At 42.4% G+C, this 15852-nt stretch overlaps 1 protein-coding gene across 2 annotated transcripts in view; it reads right to left on the bottom strand.

Annotated features, from left to right (window-relative positions):
- The window catches only part of LGR4 (leucine rich repeat containing G protein-coupled receptor 4), a 107066-nt gene that overhangs the window by 23227 nt on the left and 67987 nt on the right, over positions 1 to 15852 (bottom strand). For both annotated transcript variants that reach the window (XM_021083233.2, XM_085011616.1), the window contains 2 exons: positions 8203 to 8274; positions 5918 to 5989 (listed from right to left, as the gene is read on the bottom strand). In XM_021083233.2, coding sequence (XP_020938892.1) covers positions 5918 to 5989; positions 8203 to 8274 — 144 coding nt within the window. The remainder of the gene's footprint in view (positions 1 to 5917; positions 5990 to 8202; positions 8275 to 15852) is intronic.

Here is a 15852-nt window from a genome sequence, read left to right as displayed (position 1 = left end):
AGGAGTATTCAAGGCAACGGAAATAGTGAAGGGTAAAGACTCAGCAGCTGGGTGTGGTCCCTCCCTCCAACTCCCAGGAGGTCTGAGTGACTGGAACACAGGAGGAAGAGAATGGAGGGTCCAGCAAGACATTGCTGGGGATGCAAACAGGGACCAGATGATGCAGACCCCTGTAGGCCAGGAAATGGGTATGGATTGTATTTTAAGCACAAATTGAAATCTCTCTCCAGTTTCCCAGCATCACCACAGTTTAAAAGTTTAAATTGCTTAGGCTGTTATAGTGAGGATAATGGGCATTCATAGTCAACAAAATAATATACACATGCACACATACAACACACCACTGATATTAGGTCCTCTCTATGAAAGTATTTCATTAAGATGTGCTCCTAGTTATGCAGTAGATAAGCACTAAGGGAGTTCCCATTGTGACTCAGTGGGTTAAGGACCTGATGTTGTCTCTGTGAGGATGCAGGTTCAATCCCCAGCCTCGCTAAGTGGGTTAAGGATCTGGCATTGCCTCAAGCCGTGGTGTAGGTTGAAGATGTGGCTCAGATCCAGTGTTGCTGTGCCTGTAGGCCCAGATGCAGCTCTGATTCGACCCCTAGCCCAGGAACTTCCATAGGCCACGGGTACAGCCACACACACCCAAAAAAGTCCTAGGGATGTAATCTACATATAATGAACACTGTTGTATTTTATATTTGAAAGTTGTTAAGAGTAAATCCTAAGAGTTCTCATCACAAGGAAAAACATTTTTTTAAAAATTTCTTCAAGTCTCTGTATGAGGAGTTTCCTGGTGGCCCAGTGGGTTATGGATCAGGCATTGTCACTACTTTGGCTCAGGTCGCTGCTGTGGCATGTGTTTGATCCCTGGCCCAGGAACTTCTGCATGCCATAGGTGCAGCCAAAAAAAGAAGTATCTATATGAGATGATGGATGTTCACTAAACTCATTATGGTAATCATTTCGTGATGTATGTAAGTCAAATCATTGTGCCGTACACCTTAAACTTACACAGCACTGTATGTCAAATGTAACTCAGCAAAACTGGAAGAAAAAAAGATATGACAAAATACCACAAGAAAAGTTGCTTAGACTTTTTTTTTTAACATACGTCCAGTGTTATATACACCATTTAGGCTCCTACAGGATGCTGTGCCACACCCCATCAAAGAAAAGGGGTGGTCTTAACTTAGCAAGATAATCAGGTAAGGTTTTAGCTAAGACGGTAATGAAACTACCTTCTATGCAAAATAACAATACAACAATAAATGTATTGTTGTATTAAATTTCCTCTACTAAAAATTTCCCCAAATTGTAACGTCACCCCTAAGTATGAGATCAAAAGGAAGAACTTGAGGAAAATGGCACCCTTAAATAAGAAGTTGATGAGAAAAAGGATTTGTGGTGACTCCAATGGGTTAATCCTTACACCTCAATTCACACGTGGGTGTTGGTGGCACACCCTTAAAGTTAATGAGTTTGCACTTACACCTAGATCAATGTTTCACAATGTTTCATTTTAGAATGTGCGGCTTTGTACCAATGACCTACACTATTAATATTCATCCTTACTAATAGACTAAAAGAAAAAAAAGCTATAACTGATTCAATAGATACTATAAATGGCATCAAAGATCTCACAAAGTGAAGAGATCATGTGGCTTCAGTTGTTTTACCATTTCAACTCTTCGGCAAGAGACAACTATTACTTTATTTAAGTGCATTTTAGTTGTTCAACAGTTAATGTATTAAAACTTTAGTCCCTTACTATTTTTGCCTCTAAGAGGTGCTTCGAGTCCCTATTCTCAAAGCCTGTTTTTTATCTTACTGAGATTCACATACTTATTTTCTCTTGCCTTAAATGAAATCAGGGTAACAATTCTAGGAGTTGCCATTGTGGCTCAGCAGTAATGAACCCAACTAGTATCCATAAGGACACAGGTTGATCCTGGTGCTGCTCAGCAGGTTAAGGATCCAGCATTGGCGGTGAGCTGCAGTGTAGGTGTTGCCATGGCTATGCCTGGCATAGCCTGGCTGCTGCAGCTCCCATTCAACCCTTAGCCTGGTAACTTCCAAAAAAAAAAAAAAACAAAAAACAAAAAACAAAAAACCCAGTAACAATTCTACATGTAGATAGTTATTTACTGATGAATGTTTTTCTTATCACAAACCCTTGTTCTGTGTAATCAATAGCTCTCCCTTTTTCTCTCTCCTCCTAACTTACCGATAATGTAAACACAGTATTATATTGTTACCAGTTTCAAGTACTTAAGAAATTCCATTATTGTAGAAGACCTAGGAAATTTAGTCTGTGAAATCTCTTAATATCCAATATAAGTATGAACTAATGTAAGGAAAAAAAAATTCTAGTGGAGAAAATTCTGACATGTCATTTTGATATCCTGCTCAGGCAATGCTTTAGTCGTGTTCATGGCTTCATGGAAGGCTGTTAGGCTAGCTTTTTATTAATATCTACAATTCCCATTCAGGCTTTATAGCCATCATCACACACTTGAATAACACCACTTCTAGTCAATTTCAACCTCTAATGAACTTTGGTCCTTCTAAGCACCATTTCAAAACCACAAGGAAATCTTTCACGTAATTCATGTCTGAAGATCAGATTTTCAGACTGACTCAAGTGCTGATAAGACTGTTTTACATCAGGAGAGAATTTCAATTGTATCTAACTTGAGCACTACACCCACTGTGCTAACAAACCCATGAACATTTCCTTCTAGAATAAAGCAGGCTTGACACAGCTCCTTGTATTTCTAGTACATATTAAAAAATCCCAATGTCTTTACTTAAAAAAATTAGTTTGACTCCTCTCCTCACACCTATCCCCCTCATCCCAATTTTGGAGATAATTTAAATGGTGCAAAGCACTCGGTGATTGATGAGCACAGCATGCTTGTTTAAACCACTATTTTAAAGGAAGAAACCTAGGATTTCAGTGAAAAACACCTTTAAATCATCAAAATTAAAAAAAAATGTCTCATGGGCACCTTAATGGTCTTATGGACCACAAATTAGAGGGGAAAAAATCTATTTGTATATTTTCTTGGTAATTTTTCTAACGCTCAAAGATTTGAGCCTTCTCTTTTTCAACTTCCAACTAGACAAAAAGACTGAATATTATGATCATTAAGTCTTGGGAAATAAGGACAGTCCTGCATGAAGATTTTGAAAGAAAACAAATTCTAAAGAAGCAAAAGAAAACAAGATTTAAAATGTCTAATGATTTCAGATCCAAGGGAAATAACATGGCTCCCTCTGTCTGCATCCATCTGAAGTTAGAAAGGGTTTAGAGGTAACAAAATTGCATTTCTTTAAAGGAATGCATTCCAATCTATTCACTGAAAGTGTCTGCTTAAAATCTATTTGATTAGTTATGGCAAATAAAAAATCCTTATATTCCATAACTTGGCATTGATGAAATGAGCTATTTAACATACTCCTACATGAAATTAAATTTATACTGAAACTAGAAATTAAATGGCCACTACCTTCAGATACTCCTTTTTATGACATTAGGTATTTTTAAAGTTTAACCTTAATAGCAAATGATATGCTTTATTAATACGTATTTTTCATTTTCACTTTCACTGCCCATCAACTACTAGACTATCTAATCTAAAATCAAAATGTAATCTGTAATTTACAGTTTCTGGTGATGTGCTTTTGTTGCAATTAATTTTTTTTATCTTAACAAGTGGAAGGGACAAGCCAGTCAATCTGTTGCACCTAAATCTTTTGTAGCTCACATGCATTTCTACAAATGTTTGCATTTCCAGTTATTTCAAAGGGCAATTAAAAAAAAAAAAAAACCCTGAAGGATAGATTAGTACACAAATACGTGACATGGTTAAAACCTAATTTTATAATGCAGAATACCTAAGGGTGATAACTATTATAATTTTTCATTCAGTAAATATCAAAACTTCCATGTACATGAGGATAATCAGGGGAAATTTTTAAAAATACCACTTCTTGGACCCTACCTTTAAAGAGATAATACCATGACTTCTAGGATACGGCCTAAGAATCTGCATTCTAGCAATTCCATTGCGGATGGCCCAAGTGTTGGACTTTGAGAAAGTAGGCCCTAGTCCCTCTGTATTTAATATTAGAACATGAACTGAAGCAATGTTCATTTGTGTTCATTACTTTAGCAGAAAAACTAGTGAGGTTGCTTCTTTTGAAGGGTACTTTTTCATTACTTTCAGACGTTGCCTTCACCTAGTTAAGCAAACTGGGTAATCTAATAATCAAAAAAAGAACACATAATGTAGTCATATCATGAATAGGTTTTACAAATGTCTACTGAGCACTTACTACATGTCAAATACTGTTAAAAGCATTTTTCATGCACTGAAGTACCCAGTAGGTAATAAGCAAACTACTGCGTAGAGAATTTTAAGTCACTTGCCTAACAGCACACAGTGGCAAGGTGGGGATTCAAAACCAGACGGGTCTGTTTCAGAATTCTAATTAATCTGACCTTGTAGGAATTTCTTTTGAGAGCACGTAAACATTCTGATGGATAAATATGCACAGGGCTTCTCCTAATCTTGGCAAAAGATTACAACATCCACATGCTTCAGATCAGTGCTTCTCAGCCTTTTCCCAGATCGAGCCCCTGAGGACAGAGAAACTGGATCTTCAACCCCAGGGATGTGGAAACCTAAAGTTGTAGCCTTAACAACATGAGTCTGTAACACATGGTCTAGTCCTGAACAAATATCTGTTCATTTAATGTAAAAATGGTTTTATCTTTAGAATCTTCTGTGGGTTTTCAGGATCCCCGTGATAGCACTGCTGCCCACCTGAACCCCCCTCTCTCCACTCCAGGGGGAGGTGGGGTGTGCATAGCAAAACCATGAAGCAGTGATCCTCAGCTTCATACAGATACATACGGACATTTATAGGGGAATCATACAGATACATACGGACATTTATAGGGGAAAGAATGCAGACAAGAATGAAATGCTATGTGAGAAAGCTTTTGAAAATAGTGGCTAAATGTGGCAAAAAAAAAAATAAGAGGTGAAATCCTTTTTTTTAATTGAGGTATAATTGACATACAATGTTGTATTAGTTTCTGATATACAGAAAAGTAATTCAGTGATATATATTTATTTCATATTCTTTTCCCTTTTGGTTTATTACAGGATATTGAATACAGTTCCCTGTGCTATATTACAGGACTTTGTTAAGAGCTGAATTTTTTTTTTTTTTTTTTTTTTTGCTTTTCAGGGCCACACCTGTAGCATATGGAAGTTCCCAGGCTAGGAGTCAAACTGGAGCCACAGCTGCCAGCCACAGCCACAGCAATACCAGATCTGAGCTGCATCTGTGACCTACACCACAACTTGAGGCAATACCAGATACTTTAACCCATTGAGCAAGGCCAGGAATTGAACCAGCATCCTCATGGATACTAGTTGGATTCTTAACCTGCTGAGCCACAACCGGAACTCCAAGAGCTGAAATCTTGAACATTCTACATTAAACCAACATTTCCTCAAAAAAATCCTGATAAGGAGACAGCATGGGTAATTAAGTTACCCCCAAGCCTGCCCTCTGCCAATATGTGTTCAACATCCACAGATGAGGATTTATAATCACTGTGCTCTGATGATCATCAAGACTCTAGTACTTCTGTACACACATAATTCTGATTCCAAAGAGGGGACATTCACCAGCCACAATGCAAGCTTGTGGTTTTTCTCCAGCCTCAGAGACAGGAGGGGAGGTAAATAAACCTTTTCTCTTACCAAAGGACATTTCACAGTAACAGCAACTAGGCATCCCCATTTTTAACCTAGGAGAAGGGATAAATCTCTTCTTTCCCTGGGGTTTCAGTTCTTTTGGTCTCCTAATAATTCAAGTACAAAAAGTTACTTACAAAGACTGCAAAGCACTCAGTCCTCGGATGGCTTCACTAGGTACTGTTTTCAACTGGTTGTTCTGGAGGGTTCTGGAAAAAAAGGTTTGGTTAGTGAGTAAGAAGCAGTGGTGACCATTTTTTCTTAGAAGAATTTAGAACCATTTCTTTTCACCCAAATCTTTCCAATAGCAAAAAGAGGGAGGAGTCAAAGTAGAAAGAACCCAAGACAAGGAGTTCCCGTCATGGCGCAGTGGTTAACGAATCCAACTAGGAACCATGAGGTTGAGGGTTCGGTCCCTGCCTTTGCTCAGTGGGTTAACAATCCAGCATTGCCGTGAGCTGTGGTGTAGGTTGCAGACGCAGCTCGGATCCCGCGTTGCTGTGGCTCTGGTGTAGGCCGGTGGCTACAGCTCCGATTCGACCCCTAGCCTGGGAACCTCCATATGCCGCGGGAGCGGCCCAAAGAAATAGCAAAAAAGACAAAAAAAAAAAAAAAAAAAAAAGAACCCAAGACAAGAGAATTGCCAAAGAGGAGCAAGAGGCATTTGTCTTAAAGCCAGAAATGAAACCTAGGCCACTAACCCAAGTCATCTCCTAACACTGGGTCATCAGGATTTTTTCATTCTCAGGAATTAAGGCACCCTCATGAATATTCATCACCTCAGGTACTGTTAGTGTTAATTGGGAGGTATAACAAGTTAACTGGGAGGTATAACAAGCAAACCCACTGGAACATTTAATGCCTCTTTAAATTTGAATAAAGGGAGTTCCCGTCGTGGCGCAGTGGTTAAGGAATCCGACTAGGAACCATGAGGTTGCGGGTTCGGTCCCTGCCCTTGCTCAGTGGGTTAACGATCCGGCATTGCCATGAGCTGTGGTGTAGGTCACAGATGCGGCTCGGATCCCGCGTTACTGTGGCTCTGGCGTAGGCTGGCAGCTACAGCTCCGATTAGACCCCTAGCCTGGGAACCTCCATATGCCGCAGGAGCAGCCCAAGAAATGGCAAAAAGACAAAAATAAATAAATAAATAAATAAATAAATTTAAATAAAGTATGTGTTCCTGCTGTGTTGCATGGGTTAAAAATCTGACTGCACCATGAGGATGTAGATTCGATCTCTGGCCTTGCTCGGTGGATTAAGGATGCAGCATTGAGCTGCAACATAGGTCAAAGATCTGGCATTGCTGTGGCGTAGGCCTGGTAAAAAATTTTGTATGCTGCAGATGCAGCCCTAAATATTAAATAAATAAATAAATAAATAAATAAAAATGAAATAAAAAGAATCCAATTGCAGTGGCTTGGGTTGGTATGGAGGTGTGGGTTTGATCCCCAGCCCAGTGTTGCCACAGCTGCAGCATAAGCCACAATGTGGCTTGGATTCAATCCCTGACCCTGAAACTTCCATGTGCCGCAGGTGCCACCATAAAAAAAAAAAAAAAGGAATAAAGCAGAGCCCAGAAACATGAACTTTAAATAAAGCCAATTTTGCCAAGAGGACAGCAGACCTTGAGCTCTTAGGGAGCAGTAGACATGTCCTCAGTGAATGCAGGGCCAGGGCAGAAATATAGCTTCAATCATTTAATAGTTAGGACCCGGAGAATGGAGGAATGAATCAGTAATGAAAATGAAGTCTTTATTTATTATTTTTGCCCAGTGCCCTTCCCAGTCACACTAATAAAATGACTGCCTGATGTAATCATAACCACAGAATGAAATGGAAAAGAGACCATCTAGCTCACTGAACCAGGGGTGTCTAGTGACTTACAGATGGTCACCCAGCAGGAGAGTGGCAAAGTGGGGACAGCAGTCAATTCACCTTCTCTCCAATCTGCCAGCCTCCAAGTTCCTGACCACTGCCAGTAATTTATTTCCTGATCCCTCATAGGCTATATAAATCATAGGCATCTAAATTCCCTTTAACTTTAAAATGATTTTACCATTTGGAGCTCTTGTAAGCATTTTTTTTCCATTGGGGTCAGCTAATTCAAAGTTCTCATAGCTATAAAAGTAGAAACGTAAAGTTTAACTATGATTTTGATTCAGTGCATTAGCCACACGAAAAGCCTAACATTCAACTGTAATGCACTGGAGGTCAGAACACCTATTATTTAGATGTTAACTTTTGTTATCTAGACCCAAGTTTGCCTAAACCAACCTCTAGCCTCCCACACTCCCCATTGGCCATTCTTAAATCTTTTAATCCTGAATTAAAAGAAACTGTGCTTAACCCAGCTCCGAGCATGTTGACTATGCAGAAAGAAAATACACAGCCAGCTGTGAAACTCTAAAATTGCATTACTTACAGAACTTTGAGTTCTTTCAACCCCGACAAGGCCTTTGGATGGATAAAAGAAAGGTCGTTGCCAGCCAATCGTCTAGGGAAAAAAAAAAAAAAGTAGCAAGAGAAAAACAGTAATTCGGACTCTTAAAATTTAGAATTCACAATAACCCAATCTGCCATTGAAGCTCTACATTAAACACAAGGGCTTAACCCTTTGCCAAAGCAATCCCAAGGTCCATCCAATGAGATAAATGTCTCTAGAACATTTTTTAATTCCGATACAATAATTTAAATGGGCACATTTTTATTCTGGTGAGGTCAAGCAAGCCAAAACACATTAGACCAAATTAAGTTTGCTATTCATGGTCACTCTCTGCAGCCTGCAGTGTTTTCCAAGTGCCTCATAAATTCAGACCACTGGTCAGCAGGCAGGAGTTTTATACAGATCAGAGTAAACCAGTCTGTCAAGAAGGAATGCCTTAGGGAGGCAAGGTAGCCTCTTATCTCTCCATAACCCAGGGCAGCATATTCCGTGTAAAGAGAGGTTAAAAGAGAAAGCTACTGTAAGCATAACTTTCCAAATGAAGGCATATTTTTTAAGAAATAAACTGTTTCCGGAGTTCCCGTCGTGGCTCAGTGGTTAACGAATCTGACTGGGAACCATACGGTCGTGGGTTCGATCCCTGGCCTCACTCAATAGGTTAAGGATCTGGCGTTGCCGTGAGCTGTGGTGTAGGTCGCAGACACGGCTTGGATCCCGAGCTGCCGTGGCTCTGGCATAGGCCAGTGGCTATAGCTCCGATAGGACCCCTAGCCTGGGAATCTCCATATGCCACAGGTACAGCCCTAAAAAAACAATAAATAAACAAACAAACTGTTTCCTAAAGAAATTTCAAAGTGACAAATTTAAGTGGGAATAAGAGGGGAGTAAGAAAAGGGTAAGAATTTGGGGGTCTTTTTGTAAGAAAGGGGCACACAATTCATACTGAGCCCCACAATTCATACTGAACCCCAGTTTTTTCTCCATTTTTCCCAGGCATGGAGACATGGAGGAAAAGTTAAAGAACTTTAGGGAGAAGAAGCAGGAAGCAGAACAGCAACTTCTTGAGTGACTTATAAACAGGTGAACTGCAGGCAGGTTTTCAAGTACAGCAAGTTTAAACTGCATAGTTCATGGACATGCAGATATCTTCCAATCGTAAATAGTACAGTTGGTTGAATCCTTGGATATGGAGGAAACTCAGATGAGGGTGGGGGCAACTATAAATTGTCAGTAATTAACCCCTGTGTTGTTCAAGGGTCAACTGTATTGACTTAAAAATGATAGCTGTGTGCCCACATGATTAAACATAGGGCTCTTCCAGCTTCCTGGTTCCGTCAGGGTACTCTCCCAAGCAACAAGATTTTCTAGCTATGATTTTTCTTTTTTTAAATGCTCTCTCCCCTTCATGTCTTAGGATCATGTGCATCAAGTCGTCAAGACCTCCTTTAAGGAGTCCGTTTCCATGGCCCTTTCTCTTTTTTCTGTAAGGCCCCTGAACCCCTGAGCCTTATTCATTAATGCCTTATTCACCAAAGAGTTTCTTTTACTGATTAACAAAAATGAGTGCCCACCTTCTCTTCTTAGCCTTCAGGTCCCCCTCCTTCGATCTGTTCTTCTTAGACACCCTGATCTTAGGGACATAAGGAGGGCTCCTTTACCCTTTTTAAAACCTGAAGTCACTGAGGTCTGAAACTCTATGTTTTAGATGCATTATTTTCTCTTGACATTTTTTCCCCAGTTAAAATGCAAGTCACTCTGGAAAGGATAATACTTGATTCTTCCTTAGCATTCACACGGAAATATACACTAAAGATGTATGTGTGTGTGTGTGTGTGTGTGTGTGTTCAGGGGAGTATGGGAAAATGAAAGAGGATTCAGAAACCAAGAATGAATATGGAGAATTATTTCTTTAGTAGCAAGGACAACAGTGCTGGATTCTCAGGCAATACGCCAAGTTTGGCACAGGGTTCATGCCCCTAAACTAAATTCTCCATAGAAAGCCCTTTCACTCTTTATGACTTTGTTTCTCACAAGGCACTCCAGCACCTAAGCTCTAAACTGCATGCCCTTCAAGGGCTCCCCTCAACCCAGGCTCACAATAGCTTGCTTTGTTCCATCAGCCTCATGACCTTTCACCCTGTGGTGTTCACCATATGTAAAATAAGGAAGTGGAGAAGATGATTTTAAGACTTTCCAATGTTCTATTTAAAATTATTTCTCCTCAGCAAATCCTTTGGGCTCTAGACTAGCTTCACCACTAGGACTTTATTTTTTTTTTTTTAATTTTTGTTTTTTGTCTTTTCGCCATTTCTTGGGCCGCTCCCACAGCATATGGAGGTTCCCAGGATAGGGGTCCAATTGGAGCTGTTGCTGCCGGCCTACACCAGAGTCACAGCAATGCCAGATCCCAGCCGCATCTGTGACCTACACCACAGCTCGCAGCAATGCCAGATCCTTAACCTGCTGAGCAAGGCCAGGGATCAAACCCGAAACCGCACGGTTCCCAGTCAGATTTGTTTCCACTGTGCCACAACGGGAACTCCACCACTAGGACTTTAAATGTTTCATTTCACAACCTCATTTTCACCCTTTAAATCCCTGACTCCTGTGCCACCTTCCTCAAAAACTTCAGCTCTTACCAACATGCCTTATTTGTGAATTCTTGGAATGCATAATTAAACAGGCTATCTTCTACTAGTTGTTTCTAACACATGAGTCTTATAGGCCAAAGTACAAAAGCCTCGAGAACAGGGTATGTGAGATCACAATTCTGTTACCACTCACCCACCTGCCAACCCCTTAGGCAGAAACTCCTTTGTCAGCATTTCTTCCTTAAAAATGGATAGCAACCCACAGTCTACCTTAGTTCAGGGATAGTACAAGCCCTCTCAAGGGGCTTCCAACACTCCAGACTCCCTAGCTACATTCAACGGATAGTGCTCACAGCTTTAATGCAGCATTTAAAGGGTCACATGTTATAAGATCATATTGGACCACTAGGACCATAAGAGGCAACAGCCTTTCTCCCCCTGACTGTACGTCCTCAGGTGACTATGTTACCTGCAAGACCAGCCTTTAAAAAACTCAAGCCGGAGTTCTTATGGTGGCTCAGCAGTTAATGAACCCGACTAGTATCCATGAGGATGCAGGTTCAATCCTGGCCTCGCTCAATGGATTAAAGATCTGGCGTTGCTATGAGCTGTGGTGCAGGTTGCAGACGCGGCTCGGATCCTGCGTTGCTGTGGCTGTGGTGCAGGCCAGCAGCTACAGCTCTGATTCAACCCCTAGCCCGGGAACCTCCATATGCTGTGAGTGTGGCCCTAAAAAGAAAATAAATAAATAAATAGCTCAAGCCCATCAAAATACAAACACTGTCGACAGACCAAAACACAAATCCTGTCACAGGATTCTCATTCTTTAACTAATACTAGTTTTGAACGTCCCCATATATGCGGGATTTCCTCTAGGGGTTCAGTCTATTGTTCCAGGGCTCAGGAAAAAAAAAGTAACTACAAAGTAACAAAGGAATGGCCAAACGCAGAGCACCTGATTACCTTTTCTCAGCAACAGAAAAGAGTGATGAACCACATTAGCCAAAATATTTGCTTCCTTTCTTCAAATATCTGCCTTTTCATAAGCCCTGAGAAGACCAGAGTGGCCTAACTTCAAAACGCATCCTCTCTTGGAGTTCCCATCATAGCAGAGTGGTTAACGAATCCGACTAGGAACCAGGAGATTTTGGGTTCAATCCCTGGCCTCAATCTCTGGCCTCCCAGTGGGTTAAGGATCCGATGTTGCCGTGAGCTGTGGTGTAGGTGGCAGACGCGGCTCGGATCCTGCGTTGGCTGTGGCTGTGGTGTAGGCCGGCGACTACAGCTCCAATTCGACCCCTAGCCTGGAAACCTCCATATGCTGCAGGAGCAGCCCTAGAAAAGGCAAAAAGACAACAAAAACAACAACAAAAAATCTTCTCTTTCTCCACTCCTTGCCATTCACAGAAATGACCAAATAAGCTCTGCATCTGGCTTATCCTGAAATCCAAGTCCACTACTTGGAGCAGCAGCTCTACTAGGATGCGGTGGGTGGTGGTGATGCTGAGCAGGGGGCCGGTACTCACCCCACTCTGAGTACTTTGTTCCTTACTAGAGTAAACAGGTCAAGTGGAGCCTTCAGGAATGTCTCTCCCCTCATTTACCAAGAGGGTGGTTAATGAATAATAAACACAGCAGCTGGGTAAAAGCTCTGTAGCTTCAGCAATTGCACCTTCCCAAGACTCTTCACATTTTGCTTATTTCATGAGCTAGTATTTCTTACAGTGGACCAGGAGGATGTTTCATGTCCAAAAATGCAGATCCAGAAGAGAGCAAAGTGAATAAAAAACTGGGTTAGTAACAAAGCCCCAAAAATCTATGGAAGAAAAAACCTACTATGCATGTGCCCACGGTAGTTGAGGGCACAGGGTTAAGTGGCTAATGTTCTTTCTCTTTTTAAAATTAAAAAAAAATTTTTTTTTTTTTGCTACACACATGGTATCTTTAAGTTCCCAGGGCAGGGATCAAACCCATACCATAGCAGCAACCCGAGCCACTGCAGTGACAACACCAGATCCTTAACCCACTGCACCACAAGGGAACTCCTACCTACTTTCATTTTAATCATCTCCTGAGAGTAGCCCTGCTTCTCTTGAGTCCCTGAGAGGTTAGGTGACGTGGCATAACTCACAGAGCAGGGATAAATGGAGGCGCCCGCAGAACTCCGGGTCTTGCCTGGCTGGCTCCAATGCTTATCTATGTCCTTCTGCAAGGCAGTGCCTCTGGTGTGTCACCAAGAGGTTGGGAAACAATTCCCAAAAGGTGAAACAAAGTGGACACGGGCAAGTTAACAGCCTTGTTTGACGACAAACAGCTCTTACCCAGCAGACCAAAGCTCACAGCAGAGACAATGGCATTAGGAGCTCAGAACTGCAATTATGGAGAAATTTCCAACAGACCAAGGGTCCATGCTTCCCAGAGCTGAAGATGAGCAGCAGGAGAGCCGGGAAGATGGGATCCCTCCATGGTTAAGGTGGCTCCAACTATATTTAGGATATAGAGCATTCCCTGCTGAGCTTTTTCAGCAACTCCCAAGGAAAAAGAGGTGGCTGATCCTGAGGAAGAGTTTGCCACCCATGGCCCTCGACTAGCAAAGGCCAGTTCCTTCCCCTTCTGTGCCTGTGTGTCTGTCTGTGCTATACCCAATACTTTTCTTAGCATCCCACTTCCTGAGGACCGACTGGCTGGCTCCAGAAAGTTTTTCGAATTTAATAAACGATGATACTTATAATGTTTACTATTCTTTCAATGCTGTGAAGCCCGAAAGAAAAAAGCTCCGCTCTGCATCCCACAGCTCCTCAGTCTCCAGAGCCCAGAGGGAGCCTCGTGGTATCCATCCACGCTTTCACTCTTCCTGTAGCCACTTCAGTCTAGGCCCTCATTTTCTTCCTCCTGGATTACCGCCATGAACCTCCACTAGACTCCTGCCTCAAACCACTTCTTTATAAATACTGTGAGATCTAAATGTTAAAAAGCCCAACTCTGAGCATTTTCCCAAAGGCTTTTCTCCACTCTGGAGACAGCCAGACCTTTAATATGATCTTCTCTTCCTTTCTCTCCAAAGTTCCTTGTGTCCTACGTTTTAGCACACAGAGCTTTTCCACCTCGGACTCCTAGCTCATGACGCTGCCTTCATCTGAAATACTCTCACTCCAGTCCCTGCCAGCTCCAACGTTACGCATCATCACTGTCCAGATGGGGTGCTGCCTCCAATGTAAAACCATTACGATATTGCCTGCCTTTGATTCAACAAGTATCTTGAATGAAGCTCTCTCGTTGGGTGCACTTATGTGGCCCCTGGTTACTGTGAAATTATTGCCTCTCCTTCAACTGTATTACGTGTGCCTCATGGGCAGAGACTAGGTCATAGTCATTCTATATTCCATTTCATGGGACCTTATGTGAAACAAACACTCAGTATTTGCTGTAATGCCTCAATGAAGCCCCGATATGAGACTCCGGATTCAAAAAAGGTTAACACTGATACTTAAAGCATGGGGAAAGCTCACTCATCACCTTCGACTTTCCATATGTTTTCTCCTCTTGTTTCATTTCTACTCCCCCACTCTCCTCCACTTTCCTAAAAGGACAGAACTACTTGGCTTGATTTTAGCGTGCTATGGCAACAATTTTCTTTCTTAACGTGTTCTGGTAGTATATTTTCTTAAGGAAGTGGGGCGGACCTTGAACATGAGAACACCAGTTCACTGGTCAATAGTATTATCTCAACACATGCTGGGTCGTGCACACGATCACACAAAATTTAAACAAGTCTAGCAGGACTTCAAATGGGGACACGGTCTACCTCAAGGCAACTCCTATTTATTCTGCTTGTTACAACAGTCCCAGAAGCAGAGACGGAGAGGGGGAGAGACAGAGAAAGGGTGGAGGAGAGGGAAATAGTGATCCATTAGCCTTCCGCTCCCCCATTGGATTTGGCAATGTTCCAGGAAATAGGATACAAGTGGCTCAGTGTATAATGTCTCTATGAATCTGGTCTGCGTACATTTATTATTCATAAGGGCCAAGGGTTCACATTAGGGGCTCCTTGTAGGGGAGGCTAGCGTTTTCAGTTAACCCTCGATTCTTAATGCGTATGCCATGTGATATTTTCTATCTGCCATCTGTCCCAGGGGAGGAAAGCAGGAAGAGCACTGGTTAGATGGACACTGGTCCAGGGTCATCTGGGCCAGAGGGTTCATACCTTTGTGAAATGTGCTGAATTCGACTGGGAATTCCTCACTTGGGAAGCAATTTCAAGGAATAAGAGGCAAATGTGAATTGGAGAGGATGCCAATTGGTGTTACTTCTCTGAGAAGCGTCTGAATTTAGGTTTCTTTTAGTCTCTTACAGAAATGTCACTGTAGCCATTTGGCTGGAATTCCAGCCAAGAGTCAGTGGAGTAAGGACTACACTACACACACTGACTAGATGCATGTACCGAGCTGGGGGGAGGGCGGACGAGGGGTCAGAAGCTTCCAGCAGCTGTTGTGAGGAGCCTTGGGGAGGAGCAAGCGAAGGGAGGCAAAGCAACTGCAGCGGGAAGAGACAGGCCCAACCAAGCTCTGCTTACAAACAATAGAGAGCTTTGCTCATGGCAATTTTTCTCTATCACGGGGTGGAGAGGTCCCAGAGTAGGTGACACAGAGCCACAGCCTCCCAGCCACTCACACGCCTCCGGCCACTTCGCAGAGGTGGTTCCCAGATGGCCTGGCCTTGTGCCCTGACAGAAAGCGACCTTGAGCACAACCCTCCCTTCTGAGCCACATTTCTCTCCCCCTCAGCCATGTCTTCTCACCTCCCTCCCCATCTCTCTCCCGACCTTCACGTCCCTACCCACCAGATCTTCATCCGAAGCCACTCATACAACCTCTCAGAGATTGTAACCAAAAAATTCTGGACTGCCCCTCCTGCAACACTATTAAATGCTCTCAGGCGGGTGGATCAGCACGGTGTCATGCTGCGTGCCAAGGACAACAGGCGCAACCACTGGCCCATGACTCTGCTTTCAGAGATGGCGCTTCCAGTTCAAAACCGA

This window comes from Sus scrofa, chromosome 2 (assembly GCF_054392235.1).
Source record: "Sus scrofa isolate SSC_HxYL_T2T_F1_AM1 chromosome 2, Sscrofa_HxYL_maternal_Yorkshire_Landrace_v2.0, whole genome shotgun sequence".
Lineage (NCBI taxonomy): Eukaryota > Metazoa > Chordata > Mammalia > Artiodactyla > Suidae > Sus > Sus scrofa.
The sequence above is the reverse complement of the archived record's forward strand: the minus strand, read 5'-3'. Positions and strand labels throughout refer to the sequence as shown.